The 25,602-nt window shown below is 40.4% G+C and overlaps 1 protein-coding gene across 4 annotated transcripts in view; it reads right to left on the bottom strand.

Moving 5' to 3' along the window:
* Nucleotides 1-25,602, bottom strand: part of GRM1 (glutamate receptor, metabotropic 1) — a 354,908-nt gene that overhangs the window by 44,850 nt on the left and 284,456 nt on the right. For all 4 annotated transcript variants that reach the window (XM_004673917.1, XM_004673920.1, XM_004673918.1 and 1 more), the window contains exons 4-5: nucleotides 22,189-22,435; nucleotides 17,036-17,204 (exon numbers count right to left, since the gene is read on the bottom strand). In XM_004673917.1, the coding sequence (XP_004673974.1) occupies nucleotides 17,036-17,204; nucleotides 22,189-22,435 (416 nt within the window). The remainder of the gene's footprint in view (nucleotides 1-17,035; nucleotides 17,205-22,188; nucleotides 22,436-25,602) is intronic.

Genomic DNA, 25,602 nt, shown 5'->3' with positions numbered 1-25,602 from the left:
TAATCTCTAGTTTGACAATTTCTCCCTCTTATTGAAGTATTTTGTACATTCACATGTATTATAATCATTGGTGTGGATGGATATGAATCATTTTTTTTTATCTGTCCCATCTGTTCTTTTTTTTTCCTCCCTTTTATTTGGCCCTCTTGGATTAATTGAGAAAGTCTTACATTCCCCTTTAATGCTGGCATACTGGCTAAATCTCCTGGGCTTGTTTCAGCATTTGCTCTGGGCTTGACCATTAACGTACCCACTTTACATTCAAGGACATTGACACAACCTCATATATAATACCGACCCCTACAGCAATGCTCTTCCATTTCTCCCATCTATCATTGTGGTTATTTTAATGTATCTTATTATCACCTATTTTAGTAGCCTTTTACAATGAATTATGACATTTTAAATTATAATCATTGAAATTAAAAAAAAGTATGTGTGTGTACAATGTACCATTGGTTTACTATGCTTATTTGTCTAAGAGCAGAGCTTCACCCCTCAGTCAAAGTCTATACCACGCCTCTCCCTCCACCAATGTTCTAGTTAGATTCCACTATTCCCCACCTGACCCCTATCCCATTCCTCTGCTAATGAACAATTTGATGTCAGAGTGTAAGGTTTTGCTGTTTTAGTTCATTGCTTTATTTATGCTCTACATATGTGTGAAATGATGTGCACTCATTTCTCTCTTTCTGACATATTTTGCTTAGCATAATCACCTCAAGATCAACCACACTGTAGCAAATGGTGAAATTTTATTTTTTTTTTTTATTTTTTTTTTTTAAGATACAGCTGAGTACTATTCCAATGTGTATACCTATCAGATCCTTCCTTAGGTGGTCTATCCTGAGTGGACACTGAGGCTTTTGTCCTATCTTGGCTATTTTGGACAGCCTTGCAATGGACATAGGAGGGTATATCGCTTTGAATTACTGTCCTCATATTCTTCAAATAGATGCCTACAAGTGGAGTTACTGGATCTATTTTTAATTTTTTGAAGAGCATCCATTCTATTTTACATAGTGATGGCACCAATAGTGGGAATGTAAGGATCTTTTTCTCCACACCCTTGTCCCTGTTTGCTTGTTTCTAGGCTTTTTTGTATAAGCCATTCTTTCAGTTGGGAGGAGATAGCTCCCAGAGGTTTTGATTTACATTTCCATCATAAGTAATGATGAGCATTTTTCATGTGCCTGTTAGTTGTCTCTGGAGAAACATCTGTTCACATTATTTGTCCATTTTGTGATTTGGTTGTTTGGTTATGGTTGCCAATTTAGATGAGTCCTTCATTATATACTTGGGATATTTATCCACTGTTCCATGTTCTTCCAGATTGTAGGTTGCCATTTGGTAATTTTTGTGGTGGTTTCTTTACTTTGATGTCGCTTAATTTTTTTGTTTTTGCTTTTGTTTCTCTAACTGCTGGAATTGAATCCTCGAAGACATCTCTGAGACTAATGTCCAAGAACTTATGGCTAATATTTTCTTCTGAGTATTTTATATTTTTTGGTAGAAAATTCAAATCTTTAAAATTTTTTATTTAAATTTATTATTATTTATGGTACTCTAATTACTGTGGACAGACCTAAATGTCTGCCTGATATAATTAGTTTTCTTCCTGGGTATTTTTTTTTTCACTAATAATACTGTAGTGATAATCTGAAAATTATGACTTTTTTTCAGCTTTATTTACTCAAAAAGTTTCATTTTGACATAGTTTTTGACCAAAGGTTTTCACTTGGTATGGGAGTATAAATAGCAAGGATTTTATTTCTTTCAGTATTATATGTCTTTCCAGTGTCTTTGGGAATAAAATTCTAGGTTGATTTTTTTTCCCTTTGAACACTTTAAAGCTGTTATCCCTTTCTTTCTTCACTTACGGTTTCTGATGCATTTCTCACTTTGTTCCTCTATATGTAACAGATATTATGAATTTATTCTGTAGAAGACACTAAGATTTTCTTTATCAAAGTTCTTTTTAAAGCAATTTAATTATAATGGTTTCTTTGTATCCATCTTTGTTGGGGATTGTTGAACTTTATATATTTGGGATTTATATTTTATTTCATCTGAAATTTTTCAGGACTTTTTGTTGTTGTTGTTGAATTTTTTTCTGGCCTGCCTTTATCTTCACTACATTTGGGTCTCCAATAAAAAACAAAACAAAACAAAACAAAAACTGGAGACACACAAACTTTTTTAAAAAATGTATTTATGCATAAAACTAGGGCATAGGCCAAAGGTAAGTAGGGTATGAGGATTCACCAGAGACAGAGTGGGAGCAGGACAGATGAGTTTATTGAAATAGCTGTTGAGGGGAACAGCAGTTGAGAAAGGAGAGATCTGCTGTGCCATATTTGGGTTAGTTCCCTGGTTGGGGATATCAAACTCAGGTTGTATTGGTGATAGCACTTAACCTCTATACCACCAGATAGGTCTCTTTACAATAACTATAATCTTGCTGGCATTCTGCATGTAGCTAAGAGATTATTCCTTTCTCTTTATGTGCTCCAATGGCTATTTTATATTGCTGCATTTTTAAGTTTACTGATCTATATCTAATAAGCTATTAGTCACTCATTTAGGTATATATATTTTCTATTTCAGTATGTAAGTTCTATTTTTTTTTACTTTTTATACTTCCATTTGTTTTTTCATGATATTCATGTTTTCTTTTAAATTCTTTCGTATCTCAATAGTAGGTATTTTATTATTCTTGGCTGCTGATTCCATTATTGGTATGATTTCTGGGGATATTTCTATTTCTGATTTTCTTTTGCATTATGTCTCATTTTCTTACTTTGTCAGATGTCTAAAAATTTTGACCAGATGTTGGACATTGTTTATAAAAGTTAGCAAATGCTGTTTTTTCTTTTCCCATGGAAGTAATGGTCTTTGTTCTGGCGGTCAGTTAAGTGACTTATGGCTCAGCTTGCACTTCATTAATGCAACCTAAAAGGGCAAGTCTAGAAAAATATCTACTGTAGGAATAGTTGAGCCTCGTTATTAAAATGCCACCCTTCTGGAGTCTCTCCTTAATTCCATCTCTATTCAATAAAATATCCCCAACTCTGACATGTGAAAACTAGGGCAATTTCAGTGCAAGCTCTATTTTTTTCTGCTCTTTTTTTTCAGTATCCTGCTCTTTACCTGCACATTTAGGGTCCCGCCCAACTCCGGTGCCGGCTGTCAAGTATTGGCAGGAAGGAGTATGCTGGCTTGGCTTCTTCCGCATAGACTGTTCATCTCCCTTATCCTGCATTACAAATTCCAGCTACACTGACCTCCTGACTCTGATTTTTGCCTTTTTAAATTAGCAAAATCACTAAGCTCTGCTTGTGCTCTTTCCCACTGAACAATAATCAGAAATGTACCTCCAGGAGAGTCTCAGTGATTTTAGGGTTTATTTGTTTTCCTGGAACCACGGTATGCCCTATTTTCCAATGAATATATACAGTTATTTCATATACTATGTCAAGTTTCTAGCTGTTTACAGTAGAAGGCACAGGCTGTATCTTGATAGTCCTTCATGGCAGAAAGCAGAAGTCCCTCCCTGACACATTAAGAATTATCAAATGCTTCCACTGTTTATATCACTGTTTTAGAATTACAAAAAAATGACAACATAGTTTCAAGAAATATAAAAGGTTTTCTTCTTTTACTTCTTTTGTAACTTGTAAAAGTAGAATCAAATGCAATCTTTTTGAAAAATGACACCTATTCTTAGACTACACATGGGACATTAACATTCTGAATAATAATTTTTCTAAGTTATAGAAGAAAAATTGGATAAATATTGCTTTCTTAATTAATACAGAAGTATTTAAGAGTAATCACAGAATACTGTATTTCTCTTATGCCAACTTTATTTTTCTCTTACTTTAAAATTACTAATGCTGGTTAAGCAAATTCAGAAGATTATGATGATAGACAAATTTATTTATGTATGTAGGATAACTGGGGAAGGTAGATCCTTTGAGCAACTGGCATATGATAAATGTTTAAAATTAACTTTTGAATGATTAAATAAACCAGTGATAAGTGATTAGCTTTCACCTTTAAGTAAGTAACAGAGAGTGAAGTTGCCTAAAAAGCTTTTTTATTGTTCCATATTCAGTCACCACACATGTATACTTTTACATACATACAATTTCAATAACATTTTTATCTTACAGTGGCCCCTCTAGAATCAGAGTTTTATCCTTTCTTTATACCTGAATTCTGACCTCTATTTCCAAATCATGTAATAGAGCTCTAATTTCTTCTCACTTCTGAGTAGCATCCATTCTGCTGCCAAGGGCATCTGGAGGGCATGTGGCTCCCTAAGAGGAAGGGACCTGTCACTGTCTCATGCTATTCAGGTCATACTCAAGATACACATGTGTATCCAGAGCACACCCACGTGCAGCCAGCAATAAGTATTAAATGGAATCTTTTCAATGACATAATTAGGCCACTCATGGAACTTCAGTGCCTCCTTATTCCAACAGCTTTTAGCTAGAAGCTCTTCTGGCAGACATTCACTTAGTCCCTGGCCCTTGTTTCTGCACCTGTCTTATTCTTAACTTCCTACATAAGGCTGCCAAACAAGAAAGGATAGGCTCTGAGCCATCACCATCCTGTGTCCTCACGAAAGTCCTCCTAACTGTTCTAGAGAGAAGTTTCAAATAAGGCAGCTACATCATCTAGTTTGGTTTTCACCTGACTTTCTTTCACACAGAATAGCCTGGTTGCTGTATGTGGCCACTAGACAGTAAGGAGAAGAGAATGTGTGTGTATTATATGTGTGTGTGCATGTTGCTTTGAGTATAACATGGAACCGTTTGTCAAACAAATATCCTTTAATGAAAGAAAAGCATAATGCCTATCACCTTCCATTCTGAATGCATCTGTATCAAACATCCTATTAAGATCATTGCTTCTATGATCAGATGCAATGACATATGCTCTGGCTAATATTCCTGTAACAGTGAACCCTGAGAAACAGTATTTTGTTTGGAGCTCTCCAATAGTTAAAATGTATTTCATATTTTTTTGTTTTTTAAAAAGATTTATTTATTTATGCATACAGAACTGGGGTACAGGCCAGAGGTGCAGGGGCGATGAGAGGATTCACCAGAGACAGAGAGGGGAGCAGAGCAGGCAGATCGATGAAGTCCACTGCTGAGGGGAGCAGCGGGAGAGACAGAAGAGATCTATTGTGCCATGTGGGTCTGGAATTGAACTTGCATTGAAGTAGCTGCTACCAGCTTGCAGTGCTGCGTTCTAACCCATTGCAGGGAGGACTATAGTTATATTTTATTACCACAAGTTAGCTTTTGTCCTCTGGTTGCTTCACACATGTAAGGAAGATATGTCTCATTCAGACACAGGGGTTTTAATAATCTTTGACCATCTTCCCTAGTATATGTCACATCTCACCAATGTGACAAATACTTTGATCACTCCTGTTTTTTTATATGAACTGCCATTTCTTTTGATTCAATCGAGGACTCCATAGTTGAATAAAATTTTGTTTCATTTTTGCCAGTCATATTTTGTGAAAGCTCTGAGTCAGGATGAAAATGTTAACAGCTCATGGATACTATCTTTGAAGGACCAAGGTTTCCTAGGCTCCAGACCCGTTTTGTTTCTTTTTACATTCTGTATCCATAGTGTTATATTTATTGTCAGTGAGACTGGGTGACCTGCTGAGACATACAATCAGCGATTCTGTAACAACGGATCTGTGGGAGTCGTAAAGTGTTTATGCCATAGGACACCGAGTATTCATGTTGTGACTAAGTTTCTGAAGTAACTTGAAAGGGAGTTTTGAAATTAAGGATTTATTTAGAAAAAAGGATGGAAGAAAGTAAACAGCATCAAGAGCATATGATGAAGGAAAATAGTTATGAATCAAAGAAAATTGAAAATTTTTTCAGAAGGGAAATACCTAGAAGACAAAACTGAATAAAGAAATGAGGTTTACACTTATTGGATTGCAGGAGAATCTGCTAGCTCTTCCCTTTTATGTCCCTACAACAGCCTACCTGGGGGCTTAAGCAATACTGCATGCGAATTGCTGATCTGTTCTATGCCAGAGACACTACATGTTCCTCAAAAGAAGGAGCATAGCATCGTTAGCTATGCTTAGTGCTAGCACAGTTCTTGGCACTGCTAATGACTCAGTGATGCATATGGAAGAAAGGAGGAGAATAATACAGACTAAACCAGAAAAATGAAAAAGAAACTGGAAAATAAGAGAAATTGAAAAGAGTCTTACAAGAACTAAATAAAAATTTTAGAGAAATACCTATATTATAATTTATTCAAGAGAATACATAATAAAATACACAGGAATATCAAATGATCACAATGGCCATAGACTGACTGAAACAGGCTATGGGCTTGGTGCCCTGCAGAGAATTACACTTGGTGCCCTGCAGAGAATTACACTAACCTTTACAACCATTCCTTGGAGCAACATTAATTATGCATTTTGTAGAGAAGGAAACAGCTAGTGAAGGGATCTATGCCTAGTGCAAATCTAGTCATCTCCAGTTATTTCCAAGAACTGGACTGTTATAGTGACTACCACAGTGATGGCAATTTATGCTGCGAATCAAAATTATACCTAAGAGGTTGTCAGCTAGACAATGAGTCATCCTTTGTCTTGTGGCCCAGGACACCAGACAAGATGTTATGCACAGGGACAACTAAATGACAGGACATGATCGTTGAGGGTAAGAAGCCCATAATCTAACATCATGAAAGTGTACTGCTCAGAGAGAAACTGATAAATGTTTATGCAGTGTATAGTCACTCTGTTATTCATCTATCCGCCCATTCATTCATCCACAATGCACATTTGGGGTGCTTCAATTACCCATGACGTCAAGGCTAGAAATAAGCAGTGCATGATCTTCCCAGCATTGAAGAGATGTCATCCTAAAGTAGGGCTTTGAGAAAACAAAGCCAGGAAGAGAAAGAGGGTGCAGGGTAGGGACCATCATGAGGTGAATATGAGAGCCTACCTTGAGAATGAGCACCCCTGAGAGCCAGACTCTTTGCCCCATCGTAGGCCCACTCCTGAGAGGGAACCTTTGAATGTGGTGGCCAGACAGGGACTCACTAAGACATCTGTCATTTGACATTGTATTTAATAAAATTATATTGACGTGTTTTTGTAACTCTATTGTTTGGGGAGTACAACCGTACAAAGGGCATGGTCATTTGAATGAATACTTGAGGGAAAGCAGAGGCAGGAAGCCCTGAATACAGCTGGTGGAAGAATTCCAGGCAGCAGAGAGCTGGCAGTAAGAATCCCTACACATTCTCCTTCAACTTTTCTGTAGGATGTTGTAATTCAATAAATGTTAATTTAACGGAAGTGGGGCCCTGCATCTTCTCTTGCCACCCCAAGATGGCACATACCTGTGTTTCATTAACATCTCCCCCTGTCTGAAAGTGGCAGACAGACCAGGTTGAAAACGGTAACTACTAGTTTCTTCCTCTTTCGGAGAGCCTATTTCAGAGTAATTTCTAAATTTTCATATACATGTAAGATATACAAGTTTTTCCAAAATTTAGCCAATGCTTTTAGTAGCAAGAGCACAGATCACATTGGCATGCAATCACATGCATCTCAGATAAGTAGCTTTTGATATCCCAGTGGAACATTTATATTCAGAACCTATTCTGCTGTGGATATAGAAAAGATCACATTATAGAGAAATTATAACATTGGTTATAGTTTTCTGGTTGCCAGACTAAGGATTACATTAACTTTGTATATGCAAATGGCCATTTGCTTTGACTCACAAAAAGAGGAAATTGAGATCTAGAGATGGTGTGAGGGATGATATCACTGCTAGCATTCTTAGCTGATGTATATGGCCACACAAGAATTATCCTTACCTTTAAAAAAATAAGTTATGGGCCCTCGCTGGTGGTGCAGCATGTAAAAGCTCAGCACTAAGAAGCTAAAGCCACTTCTGCATGAGTTTGATCCCCGCCTGCCCCAGAGGTGACCATATGGTGCAGGAGACCTCTCCTGACCCACCTGCTGCTCTCCTCAGCAGTGTACTTCATTGATCTGCCTGTTCTGCTCCCCACTCTGTCTCTAGTGAAGCCTCTCACTCCCTTGTGCCTCTGGCCCAGTTCTGTATGCACAAATAAATAAATTTTAAAAAAAGAAAACATAAGGTCTGGCATTAGTAGGCAGTTTCAAATTTGTACCTCACTTTTAAATTGTTTAGGAAAAAATAAGAAAGGAAAAGAGGGAGTGACAGAGAAGAAAACATATGGTCATGGGTTTACAATTGTCACATGCAGTTGATAAATAATATATGGATGATCACTTCAGTGTGCTTTTCTTTTTCTAATCTTTGACAATGAGAACATGAAGGAGCTTTTTCTTTTCTAGATTGAAATTAAAAGGAAACAGGGAAACTTGAACCAGAGTAAAAGTACTCATTACAAATGTGGGAAGAGTCCAAAGATAATACACAGTAAGTCAGGAGGAGAGGATTTTTTTTTTGAAGTAGTAGGAAATAAAAACTTTGCATTTTATTCTTTGATTTCTTTCAAAAAATCCTTGTACTAAGACATCTCATAAAAAAATTCAAAACGAATTTTGTACAGGTTTTTAAAAATCCATACCTTACATATAAAATTAGCTTGCAATCACTGGCTAAGAAACTGCAGTAACTAAATAATCATTGAAACTACACTTTTTGCAAAAATACAGCAGTTAGGAGTAAACTTTATATGCAGATTTTTATTCATTTAATTTACTTTAAAAACTATATTATTATTTATTTTATGTTATTCTTCATTTGTGCATTTTTTCATCTTGGTTATAATCCCCGTGGACTGCCCACCATCACTTCACCCATGTGCCATGCCATAGCCCCATGAGCTCTTCCCAGCCCAGTTGGTCCTACTCCCTTATGCACCCCCATAAAATGTCTCTGGTTTATAGTTGTTCATTGTTTTTCTCTTTTACATTGTTACAATTGCTTCCCGATCACTTATGCTCCTGCTATGAGTGAAACCATCCATTTATTATTATTATTATTATTATTATTATTATTATTATTATTATTTCTGGCTCATTTCCTAAGCATGATCCCTTCTAGCTCCATTCATGTTGCTGCAAAAGGCACAAGTGTATCCTTTTTGATTGCTGAGTAATACTCCCCTGTATATGTATACCACATCTTCTTCTTGATCCAGTCATCTATTTTTGGGCATTTGGGTTGATTTCAAATCTTCCCTACTGTAAATAGAGCAGCAATACACATGGGGGTGGAGGTGTCCTTTGGTTGATGTTTTTGTGTCTTTTGGGTAGATACCTAGGAGTGAGATTGCTGAGTCACATGGAAGATCTATTTTTAGCAGTTTGAGAAACCTCCAAACAACTTTCCATAGTGGTTGTATCATTTTGCATTCCCACCAGTAGTGTAGGAAAGTTCCTTTTTCTCCACATCCTTGTCAACTTTGTTGTTAGCTATTTTAATTTGTGCCATTCTCATTAGTGTGAGATGGTATCTCATTGTGATTTTAATATGTATTTCCCTTATTACAAGTGATGATGAATATTTTTTAATATATGTAGGCAGGTTTTTAATATAAGAAACCAGGGAATCACAGAAATTACTTGGAACTTCTATAGGTTGATCAAGTCATCTATTTTTCTGGAATGTTTCTCTTCTGGGACTTTGAGCTACTTCATTGGATCAAAAACATGAAAAGTGGAGACTTGAAACTATCAGACATTTTAGAGATATACTCAGTTTTCAGTCATTCACATAGATGAAGCTGTGAGACTCTCTAGACAGGTGGGGATATGCGGGCTGGATAGTAGGGACAGGTCACAGCGTACCTATGCAAACTACAGATAATGATTATAATCATTGTGTAATGTGATTGCATGTTGGAAAAATAAATGCTTGAGGTAGATTTCAGCCAAAACAATTCTCTTATACTAAGTTCATGATAAAATTTCTCCCCAAATAACTATGGAGGGAAGGAAGCCAATCCAAGCAATATAGAAGCATATATAGTAGAAGGCGATGAAAGACTGTTCAAATTCTATGACCTAACATAAAATAACAACAAGAATAAAGATATAGCTACATATAGCTGACTTTAATTCTAAATTTGGGACAATTTCAGATAGGAACACTGATTATAAAATTATCTATCCAGCATGTCCCACAATATGATCAAGAAGAAAAATAGCAGAGAATCTACTCAGCTTCAAGGTGAGAATGAGAGTGGGCAGGGAAGCATCACCTATCCACTTCTCACCCCATTTTCCTTTCTTGTAGTGTCTCTTATTTCCTAATTCAGAGATCAAAGGACAGTATTTCACTAAATCATAGGTTTTACCAAGAAATGGTACCTTTGTATATATTTGGATGTTCTATATTTAGATGAAATTTTTACAATTTTCATAATTGCAAAACAAGTAGAGTGATAACACTTTCAAAGTTATTCTCACTGATTCATGCAATACAGTATTGTTGGGGACCGAGGCCAGCATCTTGCGCCATATAAAGGTGAAATGGAATCTATGTAGAAAACATCCGGGTTGCAAAAGGCATGAGGAAAGGAGTTTCCTGCCCACACCCTTCCTCCTTGCTCCTATTCACGCCCATTTCCCTCTCTCACGAGACCAGCAGCCCACCAGATGTACTGACTGTATGCCCATTGGTTCCCTTCCCTCCCCGCTTCCGCGATTGCATCATCCTCCCTCCTGCATATAAGCCGCTGTGAAACTCAATAAACTCTCTCTCTCTGTTGCTGCACCATCGCAATCGACTCTTTTGTACGCCAGACCTGGGGCCCCTAATCTCCGGCCTTGCTGGTCAAGGTCCCCCGCACAGTATTTTATAATTTACTACATTATTGAAGCTGTTTATCTTCCTTGGAAACCCTTAATTGTTGATATTAGCAGCTGTTCTTTACAACCTGAAGGAGGAACATTACAACGTGCCTACATTTTCTTGTCAACTTTGCCACTGGGTAACATGGACCAAAGACATATTTCCTGTTAAGTATTTCTGCCTGAAGTAATAAGAAGAATGGATAACAAATAGTATGTGACCTATAATAATGAATTTACCACATTCCTTTTCTTATCATTCTTAAGGTGTGTTGATACTAAGGGCTTGACAATTTTAGCGAAAAATAATACTGGAATTTGGACTAAATGAGCAACTGAAAATATATAGAAAGCAGGAAAATGTACAGAGGAAGAGAAGAAAAATGTTAAAGAGAAATTTGATGGCAGGCATTTTATTACAAAGATGACCTTTAGGTTATTAAAGGATGACAAATGTTCTGGTCTATGGTCCTAATCTCTGCAGAGACTTAGTAGTATATCATATACTGGACTAACAATGACCTAAATAAAAAGGTGATAGTGTCAGTAAGGAAATTATACTTTTGAAAGAAGTAGAAATTATGAATAGTGTTTTTTCTCCAGAAGCTGTACCTGCCAACAGAACTATCACAGGCCAGCTGTCCTGGCATCATGACCTAGTAATGCTCAAGGCACAATCCAACGCCATTCAGAGTTCTAACGAAGGTGTCAATGGTTGCTTGATGATTCTCTTGGCCAATTTCCAACTTTGGAGGCATCTTATATCATAATCAAAATGATCATTTCCTCTTAGCCTGATACTCAACAAGTCTGTTCATTGGCCTCTTTGCTCATCTAACTGGAGTGGAAAACTGAGAGTGATACAAGTACCTTCTGCAACCGAGCAAGGGGCTCTCTAGCAGCTGAAGCTAAGCAATCTTCTAAGGGCCACTCTTCCAAAGAATTAGAGACTCAAACGTTGTATTTCTAATAAAATGTCCACATTTCAACAAATAGGATGAAATCAGTTTTATTTCATGAATGAAAATTAGTTCACCCAACTCTAAAATGTATAGTTGCAGATATATATATATATAAATAACTGGGCTTTCAATCTTCAAATAAGATATATTTTACTGTATGAAAATAATGTTCAAACATTTATTTATGAAGGTAGCTTTGGTTGACAACACTGTATGTGATATAGGGATACATGTTCATACCTCTTCAGATGTGTTACCACACTAAACCCACCACCAAAGCCCCAAAACTTCTCCACCCTAGATCACCCCCTTTCTCCCTTTTGGTAGCCTCAATTCTGCAGTCATTTTTTCCTAAGGGTTTGTTTTGGTTTAAACTTGTATGGTCTTTGGTTTTGAGTCTTTACAGTCCACATACAAGAATCATCAGGTCTTTCTCAGAATTTCTAAAGTGGACCTCTATGTCTGATTTTATTGTGAACTATTGAGAAAATAAGACCCAGCACTGAAAATGTTGCCAGTTCATAGAATGAAAGAATTGCTGAAAAACAACTTGCTATGGGATGATCAGAGAATGGGTTTTACCAAATCCAGCCTTGACACTCTCTAGCGGGGGGAGCCAGGGGAAGAGCCTCAGATTCCTCACTTATAGGAAAGGAGCAATGGGAGCTGATTTAAAGGCTGCCCCAGTGTGTGAACCTATAGCTGCACAAGATCAAGCTTGACAAATGTCAGTCTCAGGTCTCTGTAGCCTCCCTTCTCCTTCCTTTCATTGCCTCCCACCCCACTCCCCCAACTCCCTTCTGGTTCTGCGCCACGCCAAGGGAAACAGCAGCAGGCTGGTCAGGGAGGCCAGACCCATGCAGACACTATTGCTTGTTCTCAGACCCACTGTCTACCACATTATAAGCTGCTTCAGACTCTTTCTCTACCCATCTCCTTGGCCACTGGCAGTTGGAGAGTTCTGGACACTTCTGCTACCCTCACTTAGGTCTTGATCACTGTTACCTCATCTTCTGGTCTCACCTGGCCTGCTGTCACTGTCTTCCTGGGAGTAGGCGTTAGGTTCCACTAGGCCTCCACTGCTCTAATCACAGCAGGGGTCCAGCCCAGTCTACATGAAACTACAAAGGTGCGTGCTGCTCTCGCTGCTTCTACAGCTGCAGGAGGGTCGCGGAACAGTAGCTGCACTCTGGCTTCCCAGCAACTGTTCAAGGAATCAAGGGATGCAATTCCCTGTGTGTTAACTTTGACAACAGAAGGCAGAAAACAGCACACCATGGTGCATGCTTTCTTCTCCCTGCCTGCAGGCACTGGAGTTCAAGCAGCCTGTCCAGAGAGCTCTGTGAGGCTGAGGCCCAGGCAAGCTCAGCGAGCAGTGTTCTGCTCACTAGTACAGCAGCTCCATCAGGGTGGCATTTTGCAGCCTTCTATGTTGCCCTTTCCTTCCCCGAGCCTGTTTCCCAGGGATTCTGCCTCTCTATAATGTATTAGCTTGTCAGCCCTGCTTAGCTTAACACACTTAAGGGGACCTGAACTAAGCAGCTTGGGTCTACGTTTTGTGGGCTCTCCTGCTGGCTCCATTGTGGAGAGGTTTGGCTAAATGGAAGGATCCAGTGGGATAGGAAGAGAAGGGAGAAGCCAAGTTATCTTCCCCTACCTCTTCAGGGGTCCGTCAGGTAGGGTTCCTTGTCTCCCTTAAGCCCTGGGATGGGACTACGTCCTGTGTTGTTCCTAGCTGAGCTGCCTCAGTGTCCCCTTTTGCTCTCAGAGCGTTTTTTTCATCATAGTGAAGTCCCTCCCTACAGCCCCATGGCATGGGCTCTGTTTTCCTTGTCCAGACCATGACTCATGTAACTCACATGAATAGAAAGTTTGATTATATTCACTTGTGTTTGAGCTAATTACATGTGTTTAGCTGAAATTCATCTTTACCTTCATAAGATTTTATGTTTATAAGATTTTATGTTGCTACAAATCAACTACATGAGAAAACTGGACTTTTAACTTCTAGGAAAATGATCCTAAGATGTTCTCTGGGTTATCATACAAGACAGCAAATAATTATGTTAGCATCTTCAATGATATTTGGTATTTAAAATGAATGAGTCTATCCTAAAGGTTATCTTTCCAAGTAAATAAGAGGGCAAGAACTTCAATCTCTTAGGAACTGTCTCTCTCCTTTTGCAGTGGCTGAGATCTGACTGGCCCTGACAACTGGTGGTCTAAGTGTGGAAATACTATTCTTTGTACTTGGGGTTCAGATTCCATTTGCTTGTGTGCCTCCCATGGTGTGTATGGGGAACAGACAAACATCCCTCACCTGTACGGCGGGTACTGTGAGGGGTTGGCATATTTTTCTTCTGCAAGGTTCACAGTATTTCTCAAATCGATCCCCAAGGGATCCGGATTTACAGCAAGTGCTCTGCTCAGTAATGCTTTTGGGGATCTCCTTTGATAACACCTGCTGAGCATAAAGCAAGCTTGACGGCAGGAGCAAACAGCCTCGAGGCTGGATGGAGAAGTACACAGGCAGCTTTCCTCTGACTGAAGGAAGCAGGAGCCCTAGCTCCCCCACAAATGGGACTACAGCCTGCATGTGAGCCCCCATTCATGGCCTGCCAGCAGTCAGAACAACAGGAGGGAAATGCGAAAGGGAACTGAGTGCCAGGAATCTTTGGAGTGATTACTTTTCTCTTGCCAGGTTTCCCTGCCCCTCCCTTATGCCCTGCAAAATTAAACTTTGTAATTCCCTGAACTGTGTCACAGCCAAAGTCTACGCTGCAGACTCAAAACTGCCACCCACACTGCAAAGGAGTCCCGTGTCCCCGTAAGCCACCCTGGGGCCACAGAATGTACCAGCTCTGGGCCTCTGGACCACCCCAATAGGGTGGCTTTCCTCCCAAACCATTAATGCAGTCTTTTGCCAAGGTGCTTAGGGTGACTCTTTCTCAAATGTGTCACTTTGTTATAGGGAAATGAGGTTAGAGGAGGCCTGTGAGCTTTGGGAGAAGCAGTTAGCATGACTCTAAGAAAGGTAGATTTACAGTCACCTCCAGAAATAAGCATTTTATCCAAGAAGCCAATCTTAAGGCAAAACAAGCATCAGGAGTAAGGCTTTGCTATGTCAAATGACCCTCTTTGTGATGTGAGAGCCCCACCTTCTTGATTCCCTGAGACCCTTAGCTCAGGATATATGCTCCCAATTTGACTTAGTTTAAAATTTAACAGTCAGATAAATGCTCTGCAATGTATTAAATTTCCTCTCTTACTAATCTGGTTAATTTGTTTGCCCATCCAACCCAAACAGAACCCAGAGGGGTGGGGGATTATCCTCCCTACCCTACATCCTTACAAATAACTCCTGGCTTCAGATGTCCTAGTTTTTCCTACCACCTACAAAAGATGAAAAACACAATATCCCGTGGAAGATGGTGGGGCTTCTGAACGTCAGAAGATATTCTCCTACAGGTCACCTGACAGTCTAATGTCAAAAACCTTGCTTAGAAGATAAGCAGCAATGGATTCTTTGGGGGAATGCAGTGTGGACATTCAGTGCATACGCACTGGTTTGGCTGGAGTCCTTCTAACTACAGAAATCCTCCTTTTAGGGTCTCCCTGGTGGCAGAGTGGGTTAAGGCACAGCACTGCAAGTTAGCAGCAGCCACTTCAGTGTGAGTTCAATCCCAAACCCGAGAGGTGACCCACATGGCATGGCAGAACTCGCCTGACTTGCCCACTGTTCCCCTCAGCAGTGTACTGCATTGATCTGCCTGTTTTGTTCCTCGTTGTCCCTGGTGAATCCTCTCGCTGCCCCTGCACCTTTGGCCTGTACCCTAGTTCTGTATGCATAAATAAATCTTTTAAAAAAGAAATAATCCTTCATGAGTAGAAACAAATGGCATCTACAAATCTCCTGAACACCCCATGCCAGGACCCCTCCCCAGATCTTCTCCTGGTCCCCAAGCTCAAGGATTAGTCACTACATGGCAGGAGGTCTCCTGTCATAGCTCAATCTGATTAGCAGCTATCATGACAATGATAAAATATTATATCACACATGCAGATAGAGCACAAGATATTTAAAATGATGGTGAGATGTTGCACCTCAGAGGGACTAGGGTCACTGGGAGTCAAAGTCTACCCAGCCAACTCTTCTCAGCTGCTGAAAGATACTGCGAGTTTCAAATAATGTACTTTGATCAGCTGAGATTAGGCTTTTTGAGCTTCTGCACCAGCACTTCCATACACACCTGGACTGCTACCCCAAGGACCCTTCGTGGATATCAGTGCTCCTGCCCTGCATGGGTACTCTGCAGCACTCAAAAATGCACAGAGACATGGCAGCAGGGGACACCAGAGTCTCACACAGTGTCTGCCCCCCTCCAGCTGTGCCGACATTTACGTGACAGCTTGTCGCTCCAGAGATGAATCACAGAAAATTAGATGGGAAAGACCTATAAGGTCATTTAATCTGTACTCCTGCCAGCGTGCGATCACTCCCCTCTGTTCTATTTCCTAGTGCATCATCCAGTTGGTCTAAAATAGCATGGGACACAGCATGCTGTTTCCCTGCCTTCTTCATGGAGAACCCTCTCTCTAGTACATCCACCCAAATGCTCAGTAGTTGATCTTTATTTACACTACTTCTGTGTACAGTACTATCACTTGCCCCAACCCAAAATATAAAGCTTCTGAGAATAATTAGAAAGTGGGGACTGTCACTTGGCAAGAACATATCAGCTTCAGGAATAGCAAAGGACTTGGGGGAGCAAAGAGAAATGAGCAGCAGCTTCTCTGTTACCTCGCTTCAACCTCTTATTTATGTGTGTGCCCGGCATGGTTCAGCTCTGCTTTCCATAACAATAGCTAGAAGTATGACTAAGCAGTGTGGCTGGTTTGGGTTTCCACGTTTTCTTCTGTTTCCATTTTAATTTTAGTTATTCATTCCTAATTTCTATATCGTGTTTAAGATTCAAGTTCACCATCAAGAGTACAATAAAGACTGTTGTAAATAGTTAAATAATCTTTCTTTTCCTACCCTTTCTTTATCTTTAATTTTAGCTAAAAACAAGAACAAACCAGTAAGTATCACACAGTCTTTCTGAACAGTCTTACCTAAGAACAATGTGTGTTTGCCTTTAAGCATGCCCCAGCAAAAGGCCTCCTCAAGGACATCATCTAAGAATGTCTGGGGCTGGCTTACCTTAATTTGACCTTTTAAGCAAGGCTCACTGCACACAGACCGCACCATCCCACTCTTGTTCATCTGGATTTTATAATCGTCAATGTTCAAGACCCCTTCATGCCAGGTCCCAACAAGTACGTAGTCGTAGCGATTAGCTTCGGTGTATTGCAGATTCATGATGTCATACCTGAAAAAAGACAACGTGTGTCTTGGAGATGAGGAAGACATGACAAAGAAACCTGTTAAGTAGATCATACTGGAAAGGAGACAAAAGAGCCCTCCCTAGTTCAACACTAGACACTGTCATTACTTTAATTCTACTGTTTCCTCTGATGTTCCAAAATGAATATGCCCCTCCTCAGTCTCTGTACTGTCCGTATTTGCTAAAGAATGTATTACTGGTTTACCTTTCTTTCTGTCTGTTCTCCACAAAATAGTTCTGTGTGCTGAATGGCGCACCACTGCCTTCAAATCACTATTCATTAAGTTATTCTTCTGACAAGTAATAATTCTTGAGACCATTTGTTTTTTAATCCAATTACTAAACTGAAAATTTCCTTTTCACATTCTGATACCATATTCTAGATTAAAAAAGGTGAGACTTACCAAATCTGGTGTCATTTTTTTATGTGCTAATAGAGCAAATAATCTAAGAAAGGAATCCTTAACTAGCAAGAATGTTTGGGTGCTAACAATTTAATCACTGATATTTAAACCGGTCTGTTCCTTGATTGAGAGAAACATTTTTTTTTTCCAATTCATATAATCGGTGCCCATTACTTCAGTAATTAGAAACACCATATGCCATAGGAAGCAATGTCTATGTATAGAAAATCGATTGTAGCCAGGTTGTGTCCTGAGGCTCAGGCCTCATCCTTGTCCAATGTGGATTGTTCTCCAATATGAGAACTTGCCATTAGATAGTGTAAACTGCAATCTCTCCTAACATTTTGACAGATTATGTTACTAAGTTCTTTAAAGTTCATGAATACTATTCTTAGGCATGTAAAAACCTGCTTCACAACTGGGAGAAATACATGTGAAAGACATAACACAATTGCTGTATAATTCAGGTTTTTATTATGATGGTGCCCTAAAACACTGGTTATTTCTATTGCTGCAGGAAAATGGGGAACACCTGTGTTGGGTTAGCCATTTACCACTGGAACCTCTCTGGCATTCTTCAGTCATCTTTCCATACCACTTTCCATATTGCCAGTTAAACTATTACGCACGTGGCAGTTTCCAAAAGATTGTGTGTCTTCCTCTCCCTTACTGGCTTTCCAACATGGTCTCTTTTTGCAGTCTCTGGGCTGAGTTCTCACCTCCTGCCCTAGGATATGAGCCTCATGCCTTTTGCTTGACCCCCCAAAATAGATGACAACTAACATAAACATGTCCCCCTGAGTGGTCTTCCTCCCCACACCACCACCATACCCCTAACTAATTCAAACTGGAATTTTTTCCTCCTCTACACCTGATTCAAACTCAGAATCTTCAGTACAACACTCCAGGAAGTAACAGTCAAAGTGAACTTTACTGTTGACTGTCTCTGGCCTGGTTCTTTATCTAGACAATGTTATCCTTTATTAGGTTGTCTGCCTGTTTTTGATGTACAAATCATTCTGTTACAAATACAGTAATTAGTGGATTCTCCAAATCCAGGTTTTGGTAATTTATATGAATAGCTTTCCCCATAGGAAAAGGGGACTCAGAGAGCAAAGACTTTTTCTCCCTAATTTTCCAGGTGAACAAAATTCACATAAGTAAAAGGTGGAAAGGAATACCTGGAGTACCTGACTCCTCTTTGCTGTTTTAACTTTGAATAAGAAGAGTCTTATTCCCCTGGATGCTGAGATGCACCAGAATGTTCTTCCATGTAACTGAATTGGCATCCAAATGGATATTCTCTATGGGCTGCTCAAAGACACTAATCTTCACCTCCACTATTTTTCCATTCAAAACTCACTGTGGTTATAGAACCTGCTGTGAACAGTATACACTGTTTCCTTTTCCATTTCCTTCACTGTTTATGTTTTGCTACAAATTTTTAGTAAAGCTTTCTGTAGACTTCCAATGAAAGCTAGCTAGCTTTAGAATATCTTCTTCCTATAAGTCAGTTTCCTCAAGCTTTTATTTCCATGTACTCATTTGCCCTTCAATAAGAGAAATAAATTCACACTTCATTAGAATTTAAAAACTGAAAAATCCACAATACTTTGGTTTTAAAATAATTTTCTTAAAACCCCCAAAATATGGAGAAGAAAAAAAAAAATACTGAGATACCAAGGGGGCAATACTGGCTTGCTGATAAGCGGCCTCCTCTGTGCAGGGCTTATAATGAGCACTGCTCTCCTCTCTGGGCCCCGGGCCCCTTCCTGGCAAATTGGGATTTATTTGGCATAAATTACAACTTTGAAGCATCTTCTCAATACATTCAGTTTATGTTGCATGGCAACTAATGCAGATAATTACAAGAAAGGCCAAAAGCAAGGATCATGTATGGAGCAGATAGAAGCGAGGTGAGTTAGTTTGATACAGAAGTTGAGCATGAATTAAGCTAACCAATTTCAAGGAAGAGGAAATGGTCCCTGAAAAGAGACCTGGGGGGAAGTTCACGACTTAAATATGTAAAGATGGAAAAGAAACAGGCTCAAATGGCCTGTATTTTGTGTACCTCACAATGAGAGGAGAGGAGCCCACATATGGAATGTGTAAAGCGCACCTGGGCTAGGCACGTAGCGTGCAGTTGCCAGACCCACCTACAGACTCTTGAAGGCAGTGGTCCGTTCCTAGCCTCACTGCAGGATAAAAGAAGATACTCAGGCTTTAGTGCTGTTGGTCTCTGCGGCTATCACCTGTGGCCTTGAATGCAGGCGGCATTTGGGAGTGTGGGCTCGGGGTCCACATGCCTGATGGTGAGCACCTGGAGCACTGTGTGGGCATGTGTAAGTGGGCACACCTGAGCCGAGAGCAGGCTGTAAGGGCAGCATCGCAGGGCGGTGTGGAGCAGAGCGAAACGATGAGAATGGTTATGAGGGGAAGAAACCATGAGACGCACCAGAGTAAAGATTCACAGGAGCTTGGAGGCCTGTGAGACTTCTATCCCCCCTGCCAGCCCTGTGCTGCTTGTTTCACTACAAGTGAGATCGTTAAATTCCCGAAAAGCCTCTGGGGGCTCTAGGACTCTCTTTCACTCATCTGCCGGGATCCATAGAGAAGCTGCTCTGTGCCTTCTTACCACCCCCTAGAAAGCCTCGTTTCCAATGAGCGAGTGGGCCATGGCTGACAGGGGAAAGTGATCTCTGCTCTCAAACTCAGGCCCACTGATCCACCTGGTACCATTTCTTAAGGCACTAACAACCCTGTGAAGCTGTCCACATGCCCAGACTCTACATCATTCCATTAATCCCACTTGCATTTCAACCTAAATTTGCTTCTACTTAGCCGGCAGCTTAGAAAGAACTGGACAAGTTCATCATTGTAATTGCTGACAATTGCTTAAATCGTTTGTCCTATCTAGAGCTGTTGGTTTCAAACAGAGCATCTTACTTAGGCCCCACAGGGATGCTAAATACACAATTTTAAGCTGACATGAAAGGAAGAGATATGCAGACAACTATTCGAGGCCCAATAATCTGGTACTGTACCTTTGAAGTGACATTAAGAGGGTTGCCTGCAACTGCCTAATTTTAGGATTACCAAAGGCAGTGATTGGGTAAAAGATTACAAGCCTCCGATTCAGACAGCCCTGCCCTGCCTCGGGGTGACTCTGTGTGAGTTTCTTACTTTCTCTGGTCCTCAGATTTATCATTTGTAAAAGAAGGACAATGATATGTTCATAGCAGTGAGGATTAAATGACCAGAAGCCCCATTTTAGTGCAATATATGCTTTCCTAAGACATTCTCACTCTGAAAATTCATACAATGGAGGGTCCCTGGAATTATGGGGGGTGGGGAGAAGACTGTGGGCATACAATTCAGCCACCCAGCAGAGGGCCTTTTCTTTCTTGTGGCAGGTTTTAATTCTTCTCCCACTGTTCTATCCTCTCCTAGGAAATTTTGAATGAATGAACACAATTATGAGTGAGTAGACTGTTCTGAAAACAAGTACTGCAGAATTGACATACGTAAAATGACTTGGGAAAATATATGTATATTAGTTGGCTTCCTAATTAAATCTAAAATCCATAGAGACTGAACTATAGAAAGACCATTCTCCTCTCTTGTTTCAAGAGACAGAAGTTAGCAGGAATAAAAGTTAGCCTGAGAAAGAGGGATACTTATAAGGACCTGGCTGTCTTCAAATAGTAAACACTTTAAGCAGATTGAATATTAGATGTTACAACCAATATGGCATTGGAGCCAAGTGATCAAAAAAGATCTGGCAACCTGCCGGTCTGATGTGATCCATTTCTTAGACTGCAGTGAGGTTGTGGGCCAATGAACTAGTTGGGCTTTTTAGGCTGCTGGCCTCTATGCCTGTCACCCGTGGCCCTGAATGCAGAAGATACTTAGGGGCATGGGCGTGGGGCACGTGCCTGATGGGGGACACCTGGAGTATGGTGTGGGCAGGCATGAGTGGGTGCACCTGAGCCAAGAGGCTGAGGCTGTAATAGTGGTGTCACTCAGAGACAGGAGAAGAGACTGGGGAATGTCTGGCAGAATGAGGGACAGCTGCAAGAGGGAGACCAGCAGAGAGGCCAGAGCCAGCCCAGAGAAACCAGCATATAAAGATTTGCAGGAGGCTTTCATTGCTGTCTTCCTGATGGCTTGTGTCCCCTGTGTGCTATTAAAAAACCTGTGGGGCTGATGCCTAAGGCTCCAAGTCTCTCTCTTAAGCTGCCCAAGCACTGTGAATCTACCAGGCCTGAGAGAGTTGTAAAACAGAGGTCGCTGGTATTCTGAGGGGAGGGCCAGGGGACAGCCCAGCAAGGGAAGGCACAGGCAGGATACAGGGTAGGGTTGGTTACCTCAAGCATTATAATATCTCTTAAAGCTGCATGGTCTTTTGTAATTTTCCTCTAGCATGAGCCCTGGCCTTTTAGCTATTTAGTTGCATTTATCTTCATGACACCCAGAAACCAAGGAGTCAAAGGCAGAATTGCCATCTGCCTGGTTCAGACACGAGTGCCAGACTATTAGGACTCATGATGGGAAAAGACTGTTACCTTCCAGGAGCATCCCCTTTCTCATCAAACCACACCTCCTCTCCGGACACGCCGATGAACGTGGACTTGATGAGGAAGTCCAGGAGTTTCCTGCCATCGATGGGCTTCATGGCATCACAGAGGCCCACGTGGCCTGGGCACAGGGCGTGATGCATGTTCTGTAGCCCATGTGCCATGGCATAGATGGCGTTGATGACGAAGCCCATCTTACTGTCTTGGACATAGTTTTCTTCCAAGCTTTCATTGCCTGTAACATAAGAGCAGAACACCATCAAAGTTGCAATAATAAAGTCTGGGCCCAGTATTTTAGTCCCAAGTGTTTTTCAGGTCTTGCAGAGGAAAGAAAAGAGCAAGGTAATTGGCAAAAATGAAGCCCAGGGCCCTCCCTGGTGGCGCAGTGGGTTGAAGCGAAGCACTGGGAGGCTAAGGCCACTTCAGCATGAATTCGATTCCCGCCTGCCCTGGAGGTGACCACATGGCGTAGCAGACCTCTCCTGATTCGCCCGCTGCTCCCCTCAGCAGTGTACTGCATGGATCTACCTGTTCTGCTCCCCACTTGGTCCCTGGTGAATCCTCTCACCCTCCGCATCTCTGGCCTGTACCCCAGTTCTGTATGAATAAATAAATCTTAAAAAAAAAAAGTGAAGCCCAACTATTCAAGCTTTGTAATTGTTGACAAACTCTGGAGTTCTGGTATCATCTCTCTGCAAATATTTATTCAGTAATGGTCTTATAACACATAAAACAAACTCCATAGAGGTAAAAATAAAGTACTTTCAAATACTGCTAGGAAAACTTTAAGGGGCAATGAAAATAACTCATTACCTCTTGGTTCTTAGAGACATGTTAAATGTCAATGTAGCATTGGGCTGGAAAAATATTTTTGATATACTCTATGATAAATCTACAATCTGTAGTAAATAAGTTTATGCATTATGAAACCCCTGATATTTTACTTAGGTGATTTCACTAATTTTATCATATCTAGGGCCACAAAAGCCCAGAGTAAGTAGAACAACTAGGTAGTGTGAATCAATTCTTCTATATGGTTGGTGGTACAGAAATAGTTACATCAGATATACTTATTAGAAACTCAGGTAAAATGTTTCCTGATCAGAGTACTAGTATACATTTAATGATTTCTACTCATGTCAGCAGTGATTAAATTTTCCCCAAGTGGCCCTCCCTGGTACAGTGGATTAAAGCACAGCACTAAGAAGCTAAAGTCACTTCAGCACCAGTTCGATCCCCGGTCCTGAAGGTGACCCACATGGCGCGACAGACCTCTCCTGACCCTCCCGCTGCTCCCCTCAGCAATGTACTTCATCAGTCAGCCTGTTCTGCTCCCCACTCTGTCTCTGGTGAATCTTTTCACCGCCCTTGCACCTCTGGCCTGTACCCCAGTTCTGTATGCATAAATAAATAATAAAATGTCTTAAAAAAATTTCCCCAAGTAATAAGCAGTTTCATAAGAGAGCATTGCATGAATAATCCCCACATCAGAGTACTTACACATGGATTAGGAATTTGGTAAACAGTATGTATTTCTTGAAATCAAGGTAACAGATTGGAGAAACAATTTGATAACTCCCAGATTTTAAACACTGTTCTAGAAATTTGCTGCTCTCTGTAGTGAAATTCCCCTCCCTCACCTCACTGAGAGTGAGGAGTCCCTGGGATGTTTACTGAAGTACTAGAAGTTGAGAAAGTTAGCAAGTTCAGTCACTTGTGGGGTTGAGAATAACAGGCTCCTTGTACCCCTGACATATCCCAGTCTAAGTCAACAGATAGTAAAGCTCCTGCATGGAGACAGTGGTAGAGATATGTAGGGAGTTAAAGAACTTGGAGTATTTAGAAGACTGGTGATATTAATATTGAGCTTGTACTTTAATAAAAATATTTTCCAAGGAGTTCTTTTTAACTAGTAATCTATTGAGATATAGTTGAAAATATGAGAAAGATACATGCTTACTTACTCTAAAAGTAAGATGCAAAATACCATGCTAGGCAGAAGGGGAAATTAAATTCTAATCAATCTTCAAGTATTGCCTACTAAGAAATAATTAAAATTTTAAGTTGCTAAAGTACTATTTTCCAAATTGAAAGGGCATTTTCCAAGAGGAAAGAAGAAGACAGGCATAAAGAACAATTTATGATCAAACCACAGAGGCTAAGTTTAGAAAGTTTGTAAAGCAGAAAGCAAAGATCCTCCTTGCAAAGACTGTACTAACTCAAATAGAGTGATGTAAGTCTTATCCCTCAAAGCCAAGTTCTTACAATTTATATTCCTTCTTTTTTATATTAAACTATGAAAAAATTATTTTCACCTGTTTTAGAAGCTTTTTTTAAGATTTATTTATTTGGGCATACAGAACTGGGGTACAGGCCAGAGGTGCAAGGGCAGTGAGAGGATTCACCAGAGACAGAGTGGGGAGCAGAACAGGCAGAACTACGAAGTACACTGCTGAGCAGCGGGCAGGCCAGGAGAGGTCTGCTGCACCATGTGGGTCACCTCCGGGGCAGGCGGGGATCCAACTCATGCTGAAGTGGCTTTAGCTTCTTAGTGCTGTGCTTTAATCCGCTGCACCACCAGGGAGGTTCTGTTTTAGAAGTTTTAAAGAAGTGTTTAAAGGTTTCTCTGAACCCTCAACTGTGAGAGTTCAACATTAAAGAAGCTACTCTCAAAGAAATTAGCAGGAAAACAAAGGGGGAGGAAGGGAGAGAAAAAAGGGGGAAGCAAAAACTGGGTAACAAAATAGTCTGAAAGGTAGCATCCACTTGGAAGATTCTAGTAAGTACTAAAACCATCTTTTTGGTGTTGTAGTTACTGTCGTCAATACCAGAAGCAAACTGTAGGAAAGCCTAAAATATATGTTTTTTAGCAAATGGAAATTTCTCTATTTCAGTCAAAGCTTAAAGCATCAACTCTGTTGTATTGTTTTATAGTTGCTATTAAAGATTTGTTTAAAGATTTATTTATTTATGCATACAGAACTGGGGTACAGGCCAAAAGTGTGGGAGCAGTCAGAGGATTCACCAGAGACAGAGTGGGGAGCAAAGCAGGCAGATAGTCAAAGTACACTGCTGAGGGGAGCAGCAGGCGGGTCAGGAGAGGTCTGCTGCATCACATGGGTCAGCTCCCTGGCCTGGGATTGAACTCACACTGAAGCTGCTGCAGGTGAGGTTCATGGTGCTGCACTTTAACCTGTTGTGCCACTAGGGAGGGCCCCAAAGATTTTTTTTTTAACAATGCAAAGGAAAAGTACAATGAAGAAATACAGTAAGGAAAGAATGGTGATACCCAACATGTCTTTGATCTTTGTTCTTTTTGTGACATGCATGGTGGTGACATGAGTGATGATACAGAAATCTACAGAAGAGGTACTTTTCTGGTGACAGAGGACAGGGCAGCAT

Source organism: Condylura cristata, unplaced genomic scaffold (genome assembly GCF_000260355.1).
Source record: "Condylura cristata isolate star-nosed mole 26May11 unplaced genomic scaffold, ConCri1.0 scaffold00001, whole genome shotgun sequence".
Taxonomy (NCBI): domain Eukaryota; kingdom Metazoa; phylum Chordata; class Mammalia; order Eulipotyphla; family Talpidae; genus Condylura; species Condylura cristata.
The sequence above is the reverse complement of the archived record's forward strand: the minus strand, read 5'-3'. Positions and strand labels throughout refer to the sequence as shown.